Source organism: Barbatula barbatula, assembly GCF_947034865.1.
Source record: "Barbatula barbatula genome assembly, chromosome: 6".
NCBI lineage: Eukaryota > Metazoa > Chordata > Actinopteri > Cypriniformes > Nemacheilidae > Barbatula > Barbatula barbatula.
The window spans coordinates 24,983,341-25,007,338 of record NC_136765.1 but is presented as its reverse complement, the minus strand read 5'-3'; the positions used below and the strand labels follow the sequence as shown (position 1 = coordinate 25,007,338).

Below are 23,998 nucleotides of genomic sequence, written 5' to 3'. Positions count from 1 at the left end.
TAAAAACACTTTTGATTTTAAAGCCCCGCCGAACTACTCAACTTTCTTGACACATGTTAAAGTGAAACAGAACAATCGTGCACACCGAGAACGCGTATGGGGAAACTGAACAGGTCCGAGGAGAGCAACATGAACTTACTTAGTCGAGTCCTGACAGTCGATACCAGATGCTTGGAGCACCATTAGAAACAAACATGCAGTCTTCACAAGATGACACCTTCAGCCATTTAAAGACTTCATTGTGTTTTATTTCCCCTCTTTGACTTTAGATGTTTGGACTCTATAAAGGTATCGGCTCACCGATGATGGGCTTGACGTTCATCAATGCCATTGTGTTTGGGATTCAGGGTAACAGCATGCGGATGCTGGGGACGGACACGCCACTCAATCACTTCCTGTCAGGCGCTGCAGCCGGCGCCATTCAATGCGTCATTTGCTGCCCCATGGAGCTGGTAAAGACTCGCATGCAAATTCAAGGCACGGGCGAGAAGACCCAGAGCTCCAAGAAGCTGCACACAAACTCTCTGGACTGCTTGATTCACATCTACAGGAGAGAGGGCATTCGTGGGATAAACAGAGGGATGGTGACTACAATCGCCCGAGAGACGCCCGGCTTTGGGATTTATTTCCTCACCTATGATACTCTCACCCGATCGCTGGGCTGTGAACCTGACGACATCTACATCATCCCCAAGCTGCTCATCGCCGGGGGTCTGTCTGGAATCACGTCCTGGATCTCCACCTATCCCGTGGATGTGATCAAGTCCCGCCTCCAGGCAGACGGCGCAGGTGGGACGAACAAATACAGCGGGATCGTGGACTGTGTCCGGCAGAGCTGGAGGAGGGAAGGCTGGAGGGTTTTCACACAAGGCTTGACCTCCACTCTCTTAAGAGCTTTTCCCGTCAACGCCACCACATTCACCACAGTCACGCTGTTCCTCATGTACATGCATGAGAATGACGGCATGAAAGACTGCGACTCTACGCGACCAAACATCAGCGGCCTGTGACTGAACACAAAAACGACTCAAACAGAGTTTGATTGTGTGCAGGAGTCAAAGATCTGATATATCACTGTAGCCGTTCTCTGGACATTATCATCCTCACGTTCTGTGTGTCACACACGCTGCAGAAACACCAGAATGTTTTACTCGGAAAATATCAACAGTTTAGAGCCTTTTTTGTTCTCCTGTAAGGAACTCACACACACACTTTATATTAAAAGGATGCTTCACCCAAAAATGATATTTCTGTCATCATTTACTCACCTTTGAGTTGTGCCAAATCTGTATAAATGTCTTTGTTCTGATGAACACAGAGAAAGATATTTAGAATAATGCTTATAACCAGAAAGATTTTGACCCCCATTGACTCCCATAGTAGATGTTTTGTTCTGTTGAACACAAAAGGCGGCACTTTACAACTCCAATTGTATTTTGTCCTACTGTGGAAGTCAATGGGCTTCATCAGAACAAAGACATTTATACAGATTTGGCACAACTCAAAGGTGAGTAAATTATGAATGAATTTTCACTTTGGATGAAGGATCTCTACACATGACACGTGACTCGTCTCTGTTCTGTCGGATGTTTTGTCATTTATTGTAGCTGTACAGTGTTTGTTTTATAAATGTCAATGCTTTTGATAGAATATTGATTTATGATCTACAAAAAGACCTTTCACTGCTTAGGCAGAAATTCATAAATATCTAAACAGCCGACTTTCAACATTAAATAACGAAAAAAGTATATAAATAAAATCAGAAAACATGATATGAAAGATTATATATAAATATTGAAAATAACTAGAAATGTTGACGACACAACTCTGTTGATTTCAGTAAATATGATAACAATCGATTCCTACTGATCTCAGATCAGAACGAATCTTTTCTCATTTATGCATTTTGACTCTGTGATGGTTGTGATGTAAACTGACAGGGGAGAATGAATGACAGGACTAGAACAAACAGAAAATAAAGAAATGAATGTGATGCTTCAACAGCCTCTAGTGTTTGAATAAAAACTGAGCAAGTTTATTTTCCAAAATCTGTGCTGCTCAAATAGATCTTTCTGTACATATCAACATAAATAATCACAGAATTAACAAAAATAACTTCCATAATCTGAAATACAGACAAGACACGCATTTACACTGCAATCCTGATTCATTTTGTTAAAGTGCTTGAGTGTGTGTCAGTGTTTGGACGTGTCAGTGCGTGTGTGTGTGGACGTGTCAGTGCGTGTGTGTGTGTCAGTGTGTGGACGTGTCAGTGTGTGTGTGTGTCAGTGTGTGGACGTGTCAGTGCGTGTGTGTGTGTCAGTGTGTGGACGTTTCAGTGTGTGTGTGTGTCAGTGTGTGGACGTGTCAGTGCGTGTGTGTGTGTCAGTGTGTGGACGTGTCAGTGCGTGTGTGTGTGTCAGTGTGTGTGTAATGCAGACAGCGGAGAATCTCTTGTGCTTGTGAGCGAGTAACACAAGCAAACACCTGCAGCTCTTCCACAGAACTGAAAAACATCATCGTCATCGATATTTATTTCCATTTCATTGGTTCTATGACATCATAAATGTGATTGAAAGTGTTTGTTTGCAGCTCACCTGTTGATGACGTGTCTGACGGACGTGAAGTTGTGGCACATGTTCAGAGCGGTGATGTAACTCACGTGTGGCAGCGTCATGAAGAACTGCAGAGCCTGTTGACGGTGACCTCTGACCTCCAGCGCTACAGCGATGGCCTGACCTTTTCTCTTCTCCACCTGAGCCAGGTCAGTCAGTATGACAGCCGTTTCATCTGGACCTCTGCTGGCCATCAGTCTCACGCCCGCACGCACCAGCGCCGCCAGCGTCCCGTCGTAAAAGCGACTGCGCTGGACCGCCCGGAGCGTCTCGCCTGACGGCACAAAACAACACAAATGAACTCCACACGCTACACAACACGTCTGATCGAATCGGTATTTATTCTTCACCTGCTTCAGTGACTATTCCAGTTTTATATTGCAGTGGAACTGTGTGTGATGCTCACCGGGTTTGCTTCGGTCTCTCTCAATGATCAGACACACACGCTCATGTAACGTCTGCACTCTCTGGATTCTCTCCTGCAGCCGTCTGCGGTTTTGGGCGCTGGCGACATCACACTCTCTCATCCACTCCACAGCCATACGGTTGCTCACGATGAAGTCTGAGCTGAGCAACGAGCAGACGTGAACTGTCAGTCCGTGTCTCTGTCGCAGGCAGGACACGACCTCTGACCCTCCGCTGATACAGCGACTGTCCACCAACACACAGAGAGGAGCATCTGCGACCGACACTCGGCACGTCACATCCTGCGTTTCATTCCATCAGAATAAAGTGAGAGATGAAACTAACACACAAACATAAACGCATCATCGTGTATTTTACACACATTAGAGGGGTCTTCTGTCTGATGACACAAACATGTCTCGAATCACTGAAGCGATTCAAGTGAAAATTCTCACCTGTTCATTCATCACATGACTGAATGTCTCCTGCTGTCTGTCTGTCTCTCTCAATCTCTTCTCAGGGATGGTGGTGACACACCGAGGAACTTTAAACTCTGTCTCCTCCTCTTCTTCACTGGAGTCCTGAACACGGATGATCCTGGAGCGTTTGTTTCTCCTTTCTGTCTCAGATTGGACTCCTCTGGTCTCGTTTGCCGCTCTGATCTGTTTGATGTGAGCGCGCCGGCGTGTGGCGTACTGTTTTCTGCCATCGATGTAAGAGTCCTCCAGAATCACGTGCACAGGCTCTTCATCACTCACCTCTTCCACGTCACTGCCGTGAAGCACAAAGCTGTCTTCGGCGTACGTCTCGTCCTGTTCTGGCACCTGATGTCACACAGTCACACGGGTTAAGCCGTTGCCATCCCGAGATCATACAGATGGGTGTGTTGAGACTCACCTGTGAGAAGATGTCTACGTTGTGTTTTGGTTTGTAAGTCATTCTGATGCCCTTCTGGACTGCAGGACTCCTCACAGACTTCAGATAAATGGCCTGCATCTCAGACTCTGATCAACACAAAACCTCATGAAACCTCAGAACTGTGTAAATTTTTCCCTCAGTCTTTCAGAAGTCACGTCTCACCGTTAAGCCCCTGAGAACACTGTGTGGCGTTCACTACAAAGCCGTCCAGAGAATGATTCTGTTCATCTCCATCCTCTTCATCTGATGAAACCTCTTCATCATCTTCCGACAGCTCCGCCTCGTCATCCAGAAACTGACGTCCCCTCTGTGAACGATGATGGAAATGATGAATGCCTCGAATCAATGATGAAACTCAACGAACGTTCATGACTTTACAAGTGACATTACAGAAGGTTTGAGCAGATGATTGCCTGCAGAATACGGCCGCACAACTCTGGCTCTTTGAGTGACACCATGATGAAAGTCCCCATCTGACTCCTCGTCCACATCCGTGTCCACTGACTGACACACAAACACACACGCGTTACACAACAGCACACTTTACAGTGAGCGTCAATCGCGACATGTTAAAGTCATACCACATGTAACACTGCAGCACGTTTCCTGAACACTTGTACAGGAGAATCCACATCAGAGAAGATCTTTGACTCCTACACAACAAACACACACACAAGCGTTACACAACAGCGCACTTTACACCGAGATGTTTTTAATCACAACATGTTAAAATCATACCAAGTCCAGTGCGTGTTTCCTACGGGGTTGTACAGGAGAATCCACATCAGAGAAGATCTTTGACTCCTACACAACAACACACACACACACACACACACACACACACACACACACACACACACACACACACACACACACAAGCGTTACACAACAGCACACTTTACACTGAGATGTTTTTAATCACAACATGTTAAAAACATACCAAGTCCAGTGCGTGTTTCCTACGGGGTTGTACAGGAGAATCCACATCAGAGAAGATCTTTGACTCCTACACAACAAACACACACACACAAGCGTTACACAACAGCGCACTTTACACTGAGATGTTTTTAATCACAACATGTTAAAATCATACCAAGTCCAGTGCGTGTTTTCTACGGGGTTGTACAGGAGAATCCACATCAGAGAAGATCTTTGACTCCTACACAACAAACACACACACACACACACACACACACACACACACACACAAGCGTTACACAACAGCACACTTTACACTGAGATGTTTTTAATCACAACATGTTAAAAACATACCAAGTCCAGTGCGTGTTTTCTACGGGGTTGTACAGGAGAATCCACATCAGAGAAGATCTTTGACTCCTACACAACAAACACACACACACAAGCGTTACACAACAGCGCACTTTACACTGAGATGTTTTTAATCACAACATGTTAAAAACATACCAAGTCCAGTGCGTGTTTCCTACGGGGTTGTACAGGAGAATCCACATCAGAGAAGATCTTTGACTCCTACACAACAAACACACACACACAAGCGTTACACAACAGCACACTTTACACTGAGATGTTTTTAATCACAACATGTTAAAATCATACCAAGTCCAGTGCGTGTTTTCTACGGGGTTGTACAGGAGAATCCACATCAGAGAAGATCTTTGACTCCTACACAACAAACACACACACACAAGCGTTACACAACAGCGCACTTTACACTGAGATGTTTTTAATCACAACATGTTAAAAACATACCAAGTCCAGTGCGTGTTTCCTACGGGGTTGTACAGGAGAATCCACATCAGAGAAGATCTTTGACTCCTACACAACAAACACACACACACAAGCGTTACACAACAGCACACTTTACACTGAGATGTTTTTAATCACAACATGTTAAAAACATACCAAGTCCAGTGCGTGTTTCCTACGGGGTTGTACAGGAGAATCCACATCAGAGAAGATCTTTGACTCCTACACAACAAACACACACACACAAGCGTTACACAACAGCGCACTTTACACTGAGATGTTTTTAATCACAACATGTTAAAATCATACCAAGTCCAGTGCGTGTTTCCTACGGGGTTGTACAGGAGAATCCACATCAGAGAAGATATTTGACTCCTACACAACAAACACACAAACAAGCGTTACACAACAGCACACTTTACACTCAGATGTTTTTAATCACAACATGTTAAAATCATACCACATCTAACACAGTCACGCGTTTCCTATGCCCTTGAAATGGAGAATCTACACCAGAAAGATCTTTGACTGAGAAATAAATGAGACATTGACCTGTGGAGATGATAATGGATTGACTTTATGTGCTGGTTTCCTGACAAACACCTCATCCTCACCATCACTGCTTGGCACGTCTGAAACACAAACACACACACGTGACTTACTGAGCGTTCTGACGTCATGAGAATAATTCACAAGACAGGAATCACATAAAACACATTCAGTGTAACCTGTAGACGTGTGTTTTTGTACAGATGAGTGTGCTGTTTTTCCGTGGGATGCTGACAGGAACGCATGGTTGGGTGTGGAGGCGTTCGGATGCACCGCCGCTGAACTCCGTTTCTCACAGATGAGCGGCGTCTGAGCACATCTGATCCTTGCGTCATCTGCCAGACGTGACGGCGGTGAGACCACTGGAGCTTTGGGTTTGTTTAATGCTGACGTGTTGATTTTTTCTTCAATCGCTGCTTCTTCGTCAGAGTCAAAGGACAGCCCGAGGTCAAAGTTGACAGAGAAGAAGTCCTGCGAGCAGTTGAAGACCTCCGAGTTTTGTTCGGAACCTTTATGAGATGATTGACCTGCAGTGACGTTCTGAGGCTCTGGTTTGTTTTCAGAAGTTTTCCCGTCCGGTGTGTGATCATGAGTTACGGACACCTGAAGGAACTCATCATCATCATTTTCAAACAGCTCGACGCTCACATTCAAATCCATCTGATCATCATGTTGTTGCTGTGAAGGAACGTCAGTCTCCTCCAGATCATCATCAAACAACTCATCCCAACCGGGTGAAAGTGCGCATGCTGCTAACTGTGATGATTTCAGAATTTCTCGAGAGTCCTCACCGTCTTTCGTAACGAGAAGGTCTCGGGTGGGACTGTTTTCAATAAGGTCAGTACTGAGCTCTGAGAAGAGAACATCAAAGTCCCGCGGTGGCGATTTGGATAGGAGTTCTTTAACGCTGGTGAGAATCATGTGAAAGCTTTTTGGTGGCGGAGCGTGATGCTGTGTGTTTGAACTGAAGTCAGACGGATGAAACATGTCAGTGAGATGTGAGCTCGTGTTTGATTCAGGAACGCGCTGTTCATTCTCATCAGATGATGCGATGATGTGATGCGCGTCACTGTTATTGACCGTCGCTTGAACGTCACTGCTCGTTCTCTCGATGACCGTCACAGATCTACGGATCTTCTTACTTTCATCAGGTTTACAGGTCTGATGTATGTCAGGTATGGAAGAGGACGGTCTGATGTACAGATCACATTCTGATCTCATCTGTGGAGGTTTTGTTGTTCTTCCATCTTCATCATCATCATCTTTCATCATGAGCTCAAACACGTCACCACAGTCACCCTGTCAGGAGAAAGTAGTGATCAATAAATCAAAGAGAAAAATCACAAATCGCAAGACAACTAACATCAGATTTAAATGGAATTTTATCAGATTATTTATTTTAACCCTTATTAAAACGTTAAGAGCTAAAACACTGAAATTCTGGTAACATAAAACACATAACAAAAAGCTCATAAATTGAGTGAAAAGAAATAACTGTATAAAAGAACAATTGTGTGGTTTTGATATGAGACTGTGGAGATATGTGTGTGAAATAAACTGATGTGACGCATTTCATTCAACAGTTAAACATCACAGACATTTTCATGAAACCGCATCCCATGTCAGAGATTAGACACCTTCAGGATGTTAAACAGCTGTTTTTATATATATATATATATAAATATATATTTATATAAACAACACACACACACACATATATATGATATGTGTCATATAGTTGTGCTGAATGTAAGAATGAGGTCATCATCAGACTGAAGAGAAGCTTTGTGTTCCTCCTCTGCCATAGTACAGTAATAAAAAAACACACACTGAACATAACAACATTTATAAACTGTATATATATATATATATATATATATATATTTGAAATATAGAATTCTCTGTCAGAGAAAGAAAGCACATCATTAAGTCTGCAGTCTCTGTGGAAATGTAGGTCAGTCGAGATGACCCACTTATGTCCTCATTGCTTATGTAACTGCTCTGAGAGCAGTTATATAAGAGAGAGAAAAAAACCCTCTGTGTGTCTGTATTAACCTCTCATCATCATCATCATCATCATGAAACACAAGGCTTCCAGATCTTCAGATCCATCACACAAGCATCAGCTCATGACTCTATGAAGTCAAGAGTGCCAGAAAAATACAACAATATAAAATCACCAAATACACAACTGTGAGTGACTGAATCTGATGAGATACGGAGTCATTCTGAAGCACACGGATGCGTTTCAATCTAATGTACTCATCTACGAACAATTATGACAAAACAAACACAAAGCAGATGTTTATTACATCAACATTTTATAATATACACTTTACTCATCATCATACAAGCACACACCTGAGCACAAAGACACGTAACACACTTCAATTATAAAGAGATTGATTTCTGAAGATCAAATCATCTAATGGATTCACGTCACACACAGCTGTCAATGTTTTTCTGCTTAACAACTGAAACCCAAAGATCCATATCTTTGTATGACTGCAGGTGTACAGGTTTCTATACATTGTGGTCAGGGGCGTCACAACGTCGTTTTAAAGGGAGCACAGTGTGCACAACAAACAGAAACATGTCCTGTACGTACAAATACATAATTGTATTTAAAACAATATTATAGAGAATATCTCTTAAGCGTATTCAAAACATTGCACAAATCACTGCGAGAATGAAATTACAACACTATCTGATTGATATATGAATCTTCTTCCCAGTGAAAAAAAATATGTTTAAGGTCTAGACTGTCTGGTGTATTTTGAGAACAAATATGTTTTATACAAGTTTGTCCTATAGTAGTAAAAGATTCATTGTTTGCATACAAATTAACATAGAGCAGAAAAGTAAAAGCAAATAAAAATGAAGCTAAGTGGTCACCCTTTGATAGACTGCCTTTAGTACAGATTTATAATCCATTACGAAATTCCTTCCATTATGAAACAAAAATATATAATGCAATATAATACATAATCTTATAACTTTAGTGCATCTATTTCTTAATATATGAAAAGTGTCAATTCTTTATGTATTGTTCGACTGCGCAGACGTATCGCAAGAGACATTTGAAAGCATTTGGAGCAGTCTGTTCTCACATTAGTCTCTGACATACACGGATCGGTCTGGGTAGCGCCGCTTTAAAGTCACAAACCCACGTTTGGTTGCGGGGTCTTAATTAAACTGGGTGACAAATGTCTTGCCTAAACTACGGCGCATAAGTCTGTAAGTCTTGTTTCGCGGTCGCGGATGTTTCCGTGAGTCGAGCTCCCGACCACACGCAGATTACATCATTTGCCCAACTCTGTTTGAATGGCCATGACGTCACCTGCTCCTCTTGTCTCATGTAGTCTTTGGGTGTGTGTGTTGTGTGTTTGTTCTCACCTGCTCCTCTTGTCTCATGCTGTCTATCTGCTCCATGATGGCGGTGAAGTGAAGGCATCGCTCTGAATGTTCCACTCTGTGAGTGGGCAGCGATGTGTTCTGCCAGTGTCTCCACTCCCACAGAGACAGTTCTCTGACCGGACCCGACACACACACCTCCTGCACACACACACAACTATACATGCATCTCTACACACGGCAAGACTGGATCACAACATTCCTAAATGAGCTTTGTATACATGTATGACCTGTGCCGGCGGACCGCTGCTGAACGTCAGTAGAGACGTTTGTCTGAACACAGGCTGAGGTTCATCCTCTCCCAGTCTCATGGTGGACATCCACACGGCCTCTTCAGCAGCAGTGAGACAGCCGTCTTCCTTCACACGCTTCACATCACTTCCTAGAGAACATCAGAGAGTGACACACACAGCACTATTCTTCAATTTTTTGTGTTATGTCTGTATGAAAGTACTCATTGTGTATGTGTGTTGAAATAAAGGTCATTCTGATTGTTCACAGGCTGTGTTTGATGTTGTGCATGTCGTACCGCCGCTCTGAGCGTTGAGAAATGACCTACGACCCTTCACAGAATTGCGTGTTTTCTCCTCTGTGTGTTGAAACTGAGCGCAGCTGATGTGCATCTTGTGTAGTGTGGGAATGACGCCGGCGGGCAGCATTCGTGGACTGCGAGGAAACATGTGAAAACTGTGCTTGTTTCCCATGATGCTCTTGTTGATACTGCGCCGGCTGCTCTGACTCTGGTTATACGTCTGAAAAAGAGAGAGAGTTTGAATCTAACGCTGGAGTTTGTGTAGACCTGTCGCAGCGAGTTTGTGTAGATCCTCACTCGTTCCTCTCTTCCCTCGGCCAGTATGATGACGATTCGTCCCTGTCGCCGGCGGCCCGTGCGACCCATGCGCTGCACCAGACGAATCGGACTCTTCTGAGCGTCGAAACACACGATGAGATCGACCTCACCGATGTCAAGACCCTCCTCACCAACACATGTGGACACCAGAGTGTTGAAGCCCCCATCACGGAACCGACGCACAACCTAAACACACACACATGCACATCAGAAGTGATCTTCAAACTCACATCATTTAACAAGTTGATGCGTTCACCTCGAGCTGCTCTTTCTGTGTGAATCCTCGAACTCCTTTCCCAGCAGACGCTTGACCCATGAAAGTCATGACCCTGACCAGCGGCTGATGGCGATTCAACATGTCTGCGATCTCCTGCACACTCTCACGGTACGACGAGAAGATCATAACACGCGTGTTCGCTCCATCCGACGAATCACTGCCTGGACCAATAAGAGGAGAGTACAGGTCACGTCAGTGACAAGAACCCACGACAAACGTTTTGTCATTTCATGGCTGGATGATGTTCGCTTCATACGGCTGTAATCTGCATATATTTCATATGTTTAGATTTAAGCTCTTCTCAACAAACATTCTCATCACACCTGATGTTTTAAAGTGCTGTGACACAACCTCATCAAGTCTCTGAATTTTGGGGTGACTGTAGACGTACGGCTCTTTAGGATCTGTGAATGACGCAGATGGGAAACATCAAACACACGATGATGATTAGGGAGACAAAGAGATGACGGCTGTAATTTACCCGTGTTTGGTTTGTTGAACGTGACCTCCATGTCCCTGTAGAGATCCATGAAGACAGGATTCCTCTGAAGTTCATTCCTCATGCGAGGCGACTCTGAAAGAAGGAGAAACCTTCATGATGAGTTCATCTGAAGAGAGGATCCTCATCAACAGGAGCTGAAATATTTCACCTTTAGCTCCAGAGATGATGTTCTGAAGGAAGAGGAAGAGCGAGCGAAGACCCATCTGCTGAAGGAGTTCATAACCGTGATACAGACTTATGCAGACGGCAAAATCTCCCTCCAGTGCCCCGTGATGCCCTGCCTGTAAACCCAGAACATCTGCATGAGCGCATCACACTTGTCATGTGTGTGGGGGTGTAATCGTGAGAAGCTGGGGTTTATATCAGTCGCTTTGCATAAAAGCGTCTGCTAAATAACTATATGTAAATATCAGACCTGGACGTGGGGTGGTGGGTTGCGTCTGAACTGCTCTCGGGCCAGAATGATCTGGTACTTTGTTAGCGAGCTGAGGTCACGATGATTCAAGAGGCTCATCTGGGTCAGACGGGATGCAAACTTTTCTAACAGCTGTTGGAAAAACAGGCCAGACGTTTGAAAAGCACCACAATGAGACGTCTTTTCACGCTGGAAATAACTAGAGCACAATTTCACCCTCGACCTTCATGAACAACCTGCTTCTCTTTCATAACACACCCCAAAGAAAAAACATGAAGATTTCCCTTCTCGTCTTCTACACTCAAAACACCTCACCATGACAGAAGATCATCCATGTGTTCAATATGAACATAAAGAAAGAAAATTAAGAAATCGGGTGAGCGTTAAAACATCATAAATGAGCATGTGATCTGTTCTGTGACATCACTGTCCAGCTTTATGATTTTATCATTGGGAAGAATACTAATAAGTCACTCGTATTTTTCATGATTCAAACGTGAATGAGATCGACTCGTGAACAAACGAGTTAAACACAGAAGGTTTCTAGTGTTATTGATTTGTTGAGTGATAAATGAGATTTCAACAGAGTGATGTAAATCATTCGGGCTGTGTTCTTCCTGTACAAAGTGCAAAAAGTGTGGGTTCATTTCAGCCAAAAAAATCTCAATTGAAAGCAACAGAAAAGATTCTGTTCAACGGTACATGAACGTGTGATAGCAACAAACAAGACATGAAACACACACGTGATCACACAAACGTGATCACACAATTATTAAATAAATGTCTCATCGCATTTATTTCAGATAACCACAATTATTGTGAATCCTTCAAAAACAAGTGTGATCTGTAATATCTGCTGCATTTTACATCCTTTGTCCTTGATCTGCACTCACGATTACATTTCTCCATCATTTGAGTTGTATTAGCTTCGTATTTTTGTTGTTGATTTGTTTTGTGTCCAGACTCAAGTCTTATCTGTGAAGGTCACTCTACAATAAATAATATTAGTTATTTACAAAATTTTCACATTTCTAAAGTATATATTTCCTTCATTGAAAAAATGTATCGTCATTAATAGTTAAATCGTCAAAGCCTTAAAACAGACAATTAATCGTGAGCAGATTTCATAATCGTGACAGCCCTATGTGAATTTATAATGTCAAAAGTATTAAAAAACATAAAATATTTATTTGAACAAATACCATATAAATACCATATATGTTAAAATAATGTGCAAATGGTTTTCTCTCTCTCTCTCTCTCTCTCTCTCTCTATATATATATATATACATGCTTAGTTACACATACAACAAGTTATAACGAGAAATACACTAGAACCTTTTCCACTTATTGTACATTTACCCATTTATTGCACTTATTTTAATAGGTTATGTTAAGGATTAAACAAGGAAAACATAAATATAAAAAACAACAGAAGAAAGAAGAAAAACACGATATGCGTTTTGTGCGTCTACTGTGTGTATTAATGACGCGTCACAGGAGGGGGAGGAGCCGTGTCGTCATTAGGACTCAGCCCATATAAACACGACAGCCCTGCAACACAACACGCAAAAGCTCGCGACGAACGAGCATAATAATTCGGACACGCGCTGGAACGCGGACATGAAGCTCGTGTAATAGTCGGATCTGTGGCGATGGATCGCGGTGAGTGTCGCATGAGCGGCGGCGGTGGAGGTCTGATCTCACTGGACGATCTCGAGTCCGTGTCTGAGGAGCAGCTGTCTGACAGCGCCGAGGACGAGCACGAGGAGATGATGGAGGAGCAGGACAGGCTCCTGAACTACTGGACAGACGTGGCGCGAGGACACCAGGTCGACGTGCCCACCGGTAAAAGCACGACGACTATAATCACAGCACGGTCACGCGCATGCGCGTTCATACACGCGGAAACAACCGTGACCCACTTAACACAAAACACAGACGCGGTGGATCGACGAGCTCACTACACGGGCAACTAGATAGACAGACATTACGATAACTGTGACGTGTTCTGACTTAAATGATTCCTTTACAATCACAAAACGACACACTCGAAGAGCGCGCGATCGTCTGCGTTGCGTTTGTGCAGGTCTGCGAGACGTGTCGGGCTTTAACATAAAGTTCTCAGAAAGATTATGAGCGTGTAAATCCAGCGCTTTACTCCAGCGGCCTGTTTACTTGCAGCGATGACATCATCGTTCAATCAGACAAACATACAGAACATGAGAGTTTAACACGTGTGTTCCAACAGACACACACACACACAGTAGTTTATCTGTAAACAAACAGGTAAACATTCTTCACATCACGCGAGATGACTGACGTGCACTGAAATGTAAATCATGTGTAGTGAGACGTCTTTAAAGACCGCATACACTTACTCTCATCATAACACTGCACGCAGGTGTACGCAGGTGCACTCGTGATGACGTCTGCTGCAGCACTGTTCACCCCAATCTCTCTCTTCATTTCAGACATGGCTGAACCCATTCAACAGATCACGAGCAATAATGACGGCAGACACACGCGTGAGAAAGTCCCGTACACGCTCATCACACGCAAGGAGAAGGTACGTGTATACAACACTACACACAATCTATACACTATACAAACTCCACCCATTGACACATTCCATCGGGGTTAAAAAGCCTGAGGCAAAAATGACATTGATTCCAGCGTGTGTGCAGAACAGACCGACACACCAATGATCGGAATCTGTGTAAATATCTGAATGGGACTTCATTTAAAAAATATGAATACAAATATTTCATTCTGATTTTACAATTAACTTATTATTACACGGCTCGTTGGAATGCTTGATTTTGATTGGCCAGTCGACATTTGCAGGTTCGTTATTACCAGATAACAACCGTTCAAAACGAATAACACACGGTAACCCGGATAAGTCAATTTGAATGTATTTATTACAATATAAGTATGTATTTTAATAACGTTATATTTACAAACGATTCAACCCAAATTGCCTGTTCGTGACATTTGGACGTCGTTTCTTACCTTAAAACCGAAAGTAAAGGGCTTTTCCGGCATTGGTTAAAATGAGCTAATAAATTATTTCAAAATCACATTTCATATCCACTTTTTGTCTCATGTGGCACGTAGCCGTGTAATACGCAGTATAATGTACATGCAGCCGGCTGTTATCGCGTAATAAGCCCCTTCAGACTGTCCAGGCTTATTTCTGTGATAACAACCCGCTGCCTGTACATTATCCCCATAATAACCGTTCACACTGAAAATCTACATTTTTCATAAAGTTAGAAAAATAATTTCTTTCTTAATCGCATTTGCGTGTCAGAAATACACCACGTGACAAAATTCCTTCCTGATTGATAGTTATTTTGTTTTCGACATGTAGTGTGGAGAGGTGTTGTGGGAAAAGAGACACTATGAGAAGGCAAACTGGGCGTGTATCAAAGTCTATGAAGACACGTATGAACAGAGCATCTGCTACGGCTTCATGAAGATCATGAAATACATCTGTCAGCAGAACTCGGCAGGTCGAGTGAAAAAAAGTCTCCAGATGTTTCTTTAAAAACACGAGCATGCTCACTCGCCTGTCTCTCTCTCTCTCTCAGGCAGTTATCTGGGAATGACGATACCCATCGTGACGGTGGTCCGTACAGATGACACGCACACCACCCTGTCCCGAGCCGTTACTGTAGCGTATTACCTGCCAACCCCGCACCAGAGTGACCCGCCGCGGCCGTACGACCCTGAGATTCTCATCGAGCACTGGCCCGGCACCACCATCTATAGCAGGTGTGTTCCTTCACAAGTGTCCTGTTCTTTCTGAAACTCTGTAGTAGAGTGACAGACCACTTCATACGAAGACATTTCTGACAACTTTCATGGTATCGAGTGTTTGTGTTTTCAGGCCGTTCGTCGGTGCAACAAACGAGCTGTCAATCATTGGTGAGATCAGCGGTCTCACCGAGGTTCTCGACTCTTCCGCGGTTTGTGTGAACGACTCCTTTATCGTGGCCGGATACACAAACCCTGCGGCGGCCAACCGACAAAATGAAATCTGGTTCCTTGAGAGACCGTGAGCTGCTCGCCAAAGACACACGTTACCCTTACCAACAATCCTCTGCCTCTCCACTGTGGACTGAGAACAGTTGAATTTCTACAGATGTGAGCGGTTATTTGTGTCTGCCGTATTTCTCTGTACTTTCATTCATTCAGGATGATAAAATTTATTCAGTATAGATTAATGCTGATTAGAGAGCTGAAACTAACACAAACATCACCTTCCAAAGAACACTCTGTGATCATCACAACATGTGCTGCAGTAAGACAATCAAACACCCTCCATAAGCCATGAGCACAGACAGCCTGTCTCACTCTCTCTCTGCCTGTTCTATTTGTGTGATAGACACTCGCGTAAACAAAAAGATATATATATATGTGTTGATTGTCATAGTGCTATTTTGCTTGAATATTTTTGTAAATAAAAGCGGGTTAAGAAGTGCTTTTAAAGAGAACATCACTCGTCTGCGACATCACAGCAGAACGTGACATGAAAACAGGGTCTAATGTCTTGGTTGAGTTTCTTATTATTACTATTATATTATCGAGTAACGTCATGGACGATGAGTGTTAAATGAAGTGTTGGATCTGATGGATGTCAGATGATCAGATCACTGAAGGTTGAGGTTTTTTGTCCTCCTGTACGTAAACTATAAACTCTATGAGAAGATAAAACTACAGCTTCTGTGAATTTCTGCACTGCTTTCTTCATTTTTGCTTTCTGTGAGAGAATAAAGTTCTTCTGAAGCACACGTCTCCTCTATGTCTGTGAAATATCATTTTAACTTCACACAGCTATTTAAACTACTGGACACAGGTTGTGTGAATTCTAACACATGATCAATGACAACTCATGATTGAAGAGTGTGTCTCAGACTGTCTGAAGTGCGACTGTGTTTGTTTAAGGTGAATGTTTTTATGGACTGCTCACTGAGACCGGACCGACCAGTCTCTCCGTTCAGAGGCCAGAAAACACATCAGTGGATTTGATAAAGATCTCTAGGTTACTGTCATTATATACTGTAAACGTGAAGTGTAATGCATGAGTCTGACCTGCAGGTATCTGCTCTGATACTGCGTGAGAGACTCTCCTAAAGGGACGACGATCTTCTCCAGGCTGCGCTGGTGAATGTGTGTCTGAACGTCAGGACTGTCGTCTGAACGCAGTTCGATGTGAGAGATCAACAGGTTAGAGATCACCTGCTGTACAGCCTGCACACACACACAACCATCAGAGATCACAGTGAGACAATATCATTTCACAGATAGATTACAGTGATATCTTCACGCATCTCACACACATGACGAATCGTTACCGATGTAGCGAGTGTAATGTTGCTCACCAGTCATGATGACGGATTATTAAAGAACAGATTGATATAAAGATCCAAGGGCTCCAGACTGCGACCAGTTTTTGAGTACTCGCGTATGTGCAACCTGCCAATTTATGGAGCTGGGCGACAGATGTTTCTCGCCGTCGTCGCGTCTGTCACATCTCAGCTCATCATTGACAAGTTTACAGACAACGTGAGCGCATTATTACGATTCACAGCGCTGAATCATTTCCAATCCGTTCACAACAAGAATGAACAACAGGCGGATGCTCTTGTTAAGTTTATGTATAGTTATCTTAACATTGTGTTTTGAACACGATGAAAGTGTCCTTAATACACAATAAAATCATCATAAGAACATATTGAGACGAGCCCTTTCGTTTTCCTTTAACACTATAAGCAAAAAAATATACACTTTTTCGTACAAAATGACATGCACTTTTTCTGTTGGTTCAAATAAATCAAGATTTATATAATAATTTTGTCTGGTGTATTCAGAGTTTAAAGAGTCTCTTTGCTTGGCACTTAAAGCTTCTCTGTAGTTCTGAAATGAAAATAAAACTACTTCACATTGTAAATTATTTGAGTTGAGTCTATTTATTGTCAAAGTATGTCAGTAATACAGCTGTTTAAGGGAAATTTAAGGTATGGCCCTAAATTTTCTGGAGCCCTGATGTTTGTTTTCACAGGACGATTGATCAGATCATGTGTAAAAACAGATACAGTATGTGTGTCCCAGCAGTTCAGTGAGTGTTTCAAACCTTGACGTCTCCTCCAGGAGTTGCGCTGAGAGCTAAGACTCGAAACTGCTGAGTTTGGTTCCACAGCTCACGGATCACCTGAAGCACAAACAGAAGCCATCAGAACACGAACAGAACAGGAAGTGATTATCTGTTGATATCAGTTTATTGTTCTTGGTAACTGTGGTGCAGTCAGTGGCGAGTCCCTGATATGAATGAAATAATTAAGTCACCTGACAGTATGCATGATTTCCCATGGCCTTGTGGGCTTCATCGATCACCACACACTTGATGTGGGTGGCGGGGCAGGTGTTTCGGGACAGATCGTTCACCATCACCTGCGGAGTTAAGAAGAACACACGCTTGGATCTCCAGAGTTCTCTGCGCTGCTGGGCCGCCGTGGTACCTGAACAAAAATAAACACAAAACAAACGTGAAGATTAATAGCAGACTGGATATAACTTTCTCATGCCTGTAGAACACTTTACTCTGACTTTGTGATTTCCAGGCATGCGAAAGTAATGCAAACAAGTTAAATATCATTTGACACTCATACAATCCTAGAAAACAATCAGAAAGGAATAAAAGCCGAGTGTTAATAGCCTGACGTTTTGTGTGTGACAGTGACCTGTGAGCTCGGCCATGTGATGCTGTGGGATTCCCATGACTTTATAACAGGCCTCGATCTGCTGGGACACCAGAGGTTTGGTGGGAGCCATGAAGACGATCTTTCCTGCAGGAAACCAGCGGTAGAAGTTGTACATGAGCACCGAGGCGATGAAGGTTTTGCCCAGGCCTGTCGGCAAACACACCAGTGTGTTCTGGAGCAAAGCCACTTCTGACATCTTCAGCTGGTAGTCTCTGATGGGGTAGTTGGTGGGGTAGATCCAGATCTGCCCCGCCGAGGGGTCGAAGCCTTGTGGCAGCAAGCGCTGTTCAGGACAGGATGTGATGTCAGAGGTCAGCAAGGATCTCTCTGCCTCACACACAGCCACCAGCATCAGGTCATCATCATCATCATCATCTTGGTCTTCATTCTGCGGGACTGTCTCACCCCACAGAGCGCTGCAGCTGTCTCTCTGCTCGGATCCGTCTTTCTCTTTCAAATTCTTTTTCTTCGATGTTTTCCCTGCAGATTTGGAGCCGATGTTCCTCTGCTCTGTGTGTGACACACTGCAGCCCCACGACTCGAATAAAGTTCTCTGATTGGCGCTCATTGTAGAATCGGCACCGTCGTCAGTGAACGCGAATTAATAACAAAAGATTATTAAGGAATATTTCTCTCACCCTAACCATCCTGTTACACCTAAATCAAATCAAACGCGCTGAGGCTTTCTGCTTTACACTGGCACCGTATAAATCAAACTTATCAATGCTCGATTTGATTTATGAGATCGCAGCGTATTCTTGCGTTTTAATGACTCAAACGTTAACTTTATATTTCAAGTTTCTTATGAATATAAACAGAAGCACGACGAGCAGAGCGCAGAGCTGATGTCACATACAGTTCGTACTGCGCGTGCGTAGACTCAGACGATGTGTTCGTGATGGTTAAAATGCGTGGCAGATGCGCAGATCCTAGGGGTAGGATCTATTTCCAGAATTTATTATAAGTTATACAATATTATTATTTTAGATTGGGCAACAGCTTGAAACAATTTAATACCGTAGATAATTTTTCAGTGTTTATGTTTTACTAACATTATTATTATTGTTAATATATAGTGATCATGATGGTAATTATTAAATTAAAAAGGTTTTGAAAAATAAATGTACAATTGTTTCAGACTTATCTTTACAAAAAAAGCACACTGGTGAAAAGCCTTCTTTAAACTTTGCAATTAAGTCATTACAATAATAATATCTGTAAATTATTACCGATTTTAATTTATGATAGGCTATTATATATATTCATATCATCATTAAAGTGACTTTATTTGGGATTTAAAAAGAGAGTGAAGAATAACCACGTTTCCTTTTCACCAAAGCCTAGAGAGAGACACATTTTCTTTAGTTTTTTTCTGATGTTAAGGTTAGAAAATCTTTTATCCATGATAGAAATTCCCCCAACAGTAAGATTTGTCTTTTCATTTTGTATAAGCTAAATACGTTTTATGTCGCAGTGTGTACACAGTCAAATGTATAAACGTTTCCTTTACACAAACAGTACACCTTTTGGTGCAAAGTTAAGTTTGGGGCGAATGGGGACGCAGCGAGACGTGGAACGTAAAATGTAAGTCCCTGTCGTACAACTCTCAACGACATTAACATGGAACATATTATTTTATTGCTTTGTCTTCTGGGTAAATTTCACCATACATAAAGCAAGAGCCGTCCATTGCAAACCTAACTTTAGAATGTTTTCATCTGATATAAAGTCCCTTTTTACTTCCTTTAAGAATATGTCAAATCAGTTGAACTCAAAGGCTTCAAAGACTTTTAACATAATTATTGCAATCTATCTTTAAAAGATCCTTTCTTTCTTTTTATTTTCTTTTTTTTTTACCTCCGATATATCTTGTAAATGTGTGTATCTTATCTAACTTCACGTGCCGTTTTCTCCCTGTTACTAAAAATCTATTGTTGTTCTTTCAACCGCAATAAAAAATCTCTCAACGACCGTCACTGATTGGCTGAGGTGCCTCACGTGACCCACATTGCCGCTTCCGCTTTTCCAATGGCAGGGCAAAGAAACATCTCGCACTTCCGCTGTAACGCACGTCACAACAGCGCGCCAATTTTTAAAACAAGTGTCGCGTTTAGAAAATATTCTGGAAACCGCGAGTCAAAGTCAAAGCGATGGACGATCTGTCACAACAAGGTAAACTGATGTGTGTGATGATGTCAAAGATAAAAGTAACGTTACGTCACTCTTTTTATCTGCAAAGTGTAACGTTATTGCGTCATTAGACAATACAGGGTACGTCCTCACATTTCAACCGTAAAGAAGTGTCATTATGAATTAAGAACTATACAGCATTTTCTTTAACACTTTAGTACAGTCTCCGTTTTGGGTTATTTGGAAGTGTTATTTAATTGACTACAGTATGGTTCTGTTAGTGGAAGAGGTCATAATTACGTAATTAAGTCCCTACGGTAACGTAACAGTAATAGTTTTGTGTGTATTATTTTGTTTATAAGTCCTGTGTTCGTGTATTGTTTTATATGTAAGGTGTCCTGGGTCATCTGATGGCTCTAGAGAGGGGAGGTTTGGCACGTCAGGACCCACCTCAGTCTGAAAAATTAGAGATGCTCAAAGTCACAGCTGTGACCCTCCGTACCAAAAGAGATCGACTCAAACGTCAGTTAGAGGACATCAAGGTGAGAGGAGCCTGCGGAGGTGTTAATCAGATGTCTTATAATCTTAATTTATCCACATGTTCACTTATTCTTTTTGTCATTCAGATCCTAAAAGATAAAATGAAAAGCAATATGCCTTTGGATGATGATGGTTCTGCAGAGCTACAGAGGTCCCTGTTAACTGCTTGGAGAATGCAGTTAAAAGACCTTCAGCGTGCCCATCACTTAATTGGTAATGATGTAAACATATTGGTATATTAATCATGGAAATGAAGCAACGTGAAGTCATTCTAGATTTTTCGTATGTTTAATGGAATTCTGCATTATTATTTTTGCTTATTTTGGACCTGATGAGTTGTGCTTTCTTTCTCAGGCGGTTACGATGTGGTGGACTGTAAGGAAGGGAGAAGCGTGTGTGTGTGCTTTCACACAGCCTTCGAGGGTGTGTACTTGGACACATATAACATTGAGTTGGATATGACCCGAACTGTGCAGATCTCTCGCCATAACATTCCACCTTCAATCCCACTCGAGAAATTCGCCAAACAGAACCTGCAGAAAGACTTTAAAGCTTTCCTGCAAACGCTCAGCCAGAACCTCAATGCTTTAGCTGCTCGCAGACAACAGATCTCGCTTATCAAGGTGTGGTGTAGATATACATATATTTTTTGTTACTACATGATTTCTTGTTTTCCAACTCAGTTCTTTTTTTCTTCGCGACAGGAGCTGGTTGGTTCTGTGGAAGTGATGGAGAGCAATCAGTTGTGCAATACTCTAGTTCTAATGTGTAAAGCTCAAGGCGAGACGTCTGCGGTGGTTCTGTGCACACTGCAGTACAGAGATCTCGCACATTATCTCCCTACACATGTGCGCATTGAGAGTGAAGGTAAAGGGTCATCTCCAGAACAGAAAATTGAGGGATTCTCAACTTATTTATTATTATGTAATTCCTAGAAGGGATAATTTGCCCAAAAATGAAAATTATTTCATCATTCTCTCAGCCATATGCCTGTATGACTGTCTTTCTTCTGCAGAACACAAAAGAAGATATTTCGAAGAATGTCGATTCCCAAACAACATTGCACACCATTGACCATTGCATGAACACAAAACCACTGAGACATTTCTCAAAATATCTTCTGTTGTGAGAGTCATAGACAGGTTTTGAATGACATGAGGGTGAATACTTGATGACAATATGCTTTTGGGTGAATTTCCTTTATACACTGGATTTACATTAAGTGTCATTATAACAGTAGTTATATGAAAACAAATGTTTTTATCTGCTTGTAGATAAAACAGTTTCAGAATCTGAACAGTGGAAGAAGTACCAGACGCTGTTCTTGGAGTCCCCGGCTCACACGGCCTTACTGACAATGAAGAGAATGGGGAGCATTGCTTAAGTTAGGACCAAGATTAACCAGATATCCTCTTCTGAAGAAATTTTATTGCAATTCACTGTGCTCTTTTAACCGAGATGAAATGATGATGCCACAGATCTGTGTTCTGTTATATTCAGGTTTATATAAACATCAGAGGTAGATTGACACTTATCACAGCAGTTTTAAGCAAACAAACTACTGTTAAGTCAAATTATCTTACTTTGTTCTCAAATATGTTTGAGAGTGTTGAGAAAACTATTTATTTTCTGCCGCAGTTTTTCTCTCTGGAGTTGTTTAAGTCTTTCCTTATACCATCTGTAATACTCTTCTTGGTACATGAGCTCTTTTTGGGAGATGCTGTCAATCAACGCCAGGTCTTTCAGTTGCAGAATGGACAGCTGACTGTTTTCAGAAGCTTTGAGTTTCTCTGTGAACACGTGGAGAGATGAGTCCTGCTTGCATGGAAATGTTGCCGATTTGACAAACCTCAATTCTTTATCGTCGTCGAAATGTTTCGCAGAAGATATGGTTCTGAAAGTTGGAGCGGATTTTGAAGTAGGACTCTCCCGTGTGTCTCTTTTCACCATCTTGACCTCTGATATGGTTCTCATTGTGTTGTTTACAGTCGCTTGAGGTTCGCACACTCTCAAATTCAGCAGTCTTTTGTGTTCCTTTAATACGAACTCTCGCTCTTGTTCCAGAAGTCTGAGGTTGAGTCTGTATTTGGCGCTGATGGTGTGTAGTTTCCACTGCAGTTGGACGTCTTCTCTGTGGTTCAGTAATCTTACGTCCATGTAAAGGAAACACTTGGGTCTCTTGAGACTTGACTGGGTTGTCATATTGAGATTTCAAGCTGAAAACTAATGGAATGAAACAGCGTCTAATTTTTCCGTAATTTTTTTTATGTACAGACCGTTTTTGTTTATTTTACAGTTGTTTATATATTGTTTATTTAGAAAATAAATAAGTAAATTTACAATACCTGAAACTACTGCATATGGTTTGTTGTCTTCTGTGAGCCCATAGACCGAGAATCTGCTGCTATGACACATACAGTAAACAATGTATTTCGTTTTGTCAGATTTCAGGAAATTGTCAGGACTTCAAAGTCACTCGGTCACATGACCATTATTGTGTTGGTAATAAGAGGGTAGAGCTCAACATTTCCCACAAAGCAATTTTATTCTGGCTCAGGTCTCGTTCACAAACCAGTTTTAGAGCTGGGCCAAAAATAAATGAGGGAAAGTTCATGTTTTAAGTTCGCCTGATTCTTTCTCCAGTTCACTGACACCCCCTTAAAGGGATAGTTTCAGAGATCGTATGTAATGGTTATGGTGAAATAGTTATCTCCTGTTCTGACCAATGACATTGGGAACGTGTCATGTGTGGTTATGGTGTACTATATTCATTCATTCAGAACAAAGACACAAAGTTTTAAAAAGACATCACAGTGCTGGTGTGATAAAAATAATGGTAATAAAAGTATGTTACATATTAAACAACACATGTGTATGCTTATAAAT

General features: G+C 42.1%; 4 protein-coding genes across 16 annotated transcripts; 3 read left to right on the top strand and 1 right to left on the bottom strand.

The window, feature by feature from the left end:
* Positions 1-269: 269 nt before the first annotated feature.
* On the top strand, positions 270-1,162 carry slc25a29l (solute carrier family 25 member 29-like; the record flags this gene model as incomplete). The annotated part of the gene is made up of 1 exon (XM_079458280.1): positions 270-1,162. The coding sequence occupies one exon, from the start codon at positions 270-272 to the stop codon at positions 1,008-1,010; it is 741 nt and encodes a 246-aa protein (XP_079314406.1). The 3' UTR covers positions 1,011-1,162.
* A 417-nt stretch (positions 1,163-1,579) lies between these two features.
* Positions 1,580-19,318, bottom strand: fancm (FA complementation group M). 7 transcript variants are annotated; one of them, XM_079458260.1, is made up of 32 exons: positions 18,422-19,318; positions 18,027-18,199; positions 17,815-17,892; positions 16,773-16,931; positions 11,674-11,805; positions 11,407-11,539; positions 11,238-11,330; positions 11,080-11,160; positions 10,736-10,917; positions 10,459-10,665; positions 10,159-10,381; positions 9,860-10,011; positions 9,612-9,770; positions 6,395-7,514; positions 6,219-6,298; positions 5,976-6,041; positions 5,823-5,888; positions 5,670-5,735; positions 5,517-5,582; positions 5,364-5,429; positions 5,211-5,276; positions 5,032-5,097; positions 4,879-4,944; positions 4,677-4,742; positions 4,520-4,591; positions 4,329-4,442; positions 4,101-4,245; positions 3,918-4,024; positions 3,476-3,844; positions 3,022-3,322; positions 2,598-2,889; positions 1,580-2,506 (listed from the first exon to the last, which is right to left on the bottom strand). In XM_079458260.1, exons 1-32 carry the CDS (start codon positions 19,008-19,010, stop codon positions 2,386-2,388), a joined length of 5,676 nt encoding a protein of 1,891 aa, XP_079314386.1. In that variant the 5' UTR covers positions 19,011-19,318; the 3' UTR covers positions 1,580-2,385. The 7 variants fall into 7 exon arrangements, with proteins under 7 accessions (XP_079314386.1, XP_079314387.1, XP_079314389.1 ...); XM_079458261.1 differs by lacking the exons at positions 5,032-5,097; positions 5,211-5,276; positions 5,517-5,582; positions 5,823-5,888; XM_079458263.1 differs by lacking the exons at positions 4,879-4,944; positions 5,032-5,097; positions 5,211-5,276; ... (1 more) ...; positions 5,517-5,582; positions 5,670-5,735.
* On the top strand, positions 13,203-16,481 carry soul3 (heme-binding protein soul3). Its single transcript, XM_079458277.1, has 5 exons — positions 13,203-13,520; positions 14,147-14,241; positions 15,049-15,190; positions 15,269-15,452; positions 15,568-16,481. Exons 1-5 carry the CDS (start codon positions 13,328-13,330, stop codon positions 15,737-15,739), a joined length of 786 nt encoding a protein of 261 aa, XP_079314403.1. The 5' UTR covers positions 13,203-13,327; the 3' UTR covers positions 15,740-16,481.
* Positions 18,713-23,972, top strand: cenpo (centromere protein O). 7 transcript variants are annotated; one of them, XR_013786764.1, is made up of 7 exons: positions 20,476-20,614; positions 20,966-21,114; positions 21,199-21,325; positions 21,467-21,735; positions 21,817-21,979; positions 22,387-22,710; positions 23,132-23,972. XR_013786764.1 is itself a non-coding variant. In XM_079458272.1 (6 exons), exons 2-6 carry the CDS (start codon positions 20,983-20,985, stop codon positions 22,494-22,496), a joined length of 801 nt encoding a protein of 266 aa, XP_079314398.1. In that variant the 5' UTR covers positions 18,713-18,797; positions 20,966-20,982; the 3' UTR covers positions 22,497-23,971. The 7 variants fall into 7 exon arrangements, 6 of the variants coding, with proteins under 6 accessions (XP_079314398.1, XP_079314394.1, XP_079314399.1 ...); XM_079458272.1 differs by lacking the exon at positions 20,476-20,614 and adding an exon at positions 18,713-18,797 and having other exon boundaries at positions 22,387-23,971; XM_079458268.1 differs by lacking the exon at positions 20,476-20,614 and adding an exon at positions 19,296-19,377 and having other exon boundaries at positions 22,387-23,971.
* Positions 23,973-23,998: the final 26 nt, after the last annotated feature.

Coding starts and splice junctions, on each gene's coding strand:
- soul3 (XM_079458277.1), top strand. CDS start 13,328: ATGGATCGCGGTGAGTGTCGCATGAGCGGCGGCGGTGGAGGTCTGATC. Junction 14,242..15,048: donor TCATCACACGCAAGGAGAAG/GTACGTGTATAC, acceptor TTCGACATGTAG/TGTGGAGAGGTGTTGTGGGA. Junction 15,453..15,567: donor GGCACCACCATCTATAGCAG/GTGTGTTCCTTC, acceptor TTGTGTTTTCAG/GCCGTTCGTCGGTGCAACAA.
- cenpo (XM_079458268.1), top strand. CDS start 19,341: ATGGTTAAAATGCGTGGCAGATGCGCAGATCCTAGGG. Junction 19,378..20,965: donor CAGATGCGCAGATCCTAGGG/GTAGGATCTATT, acceptor TTTATATGTAAG/GTGTCCTGGGTCATCTGATG. Junction 21,736..21,816: donor AACAGATCTCGCTTATCAAG/GTGTGGTGTAGA, acceptor TCTTCGCGACAG/GAGCTGGTTGGTTCTGTGGA.
- fancm (XM_079458260.1), bottom strand. CDS start 19,010: ATGAGCGCCAATCAGAGAACTTTATTCGAGTCGTGGGGCTGCAGTGTG. Junction 11,161..11,237: donor GTTCAACAAACCAAACACGG/GTAAATTACAGC, acceptor CGTCATTCACAG/ATCCTAAAGAGCCGTACGTC. Junction 7,515..9,611: donor GCATGAGACAAGAGGAGCAG/GTGAGAACAAAC, acceptor TTCTCCTGACAG/GGTGACTGTGGTGACGTGTT.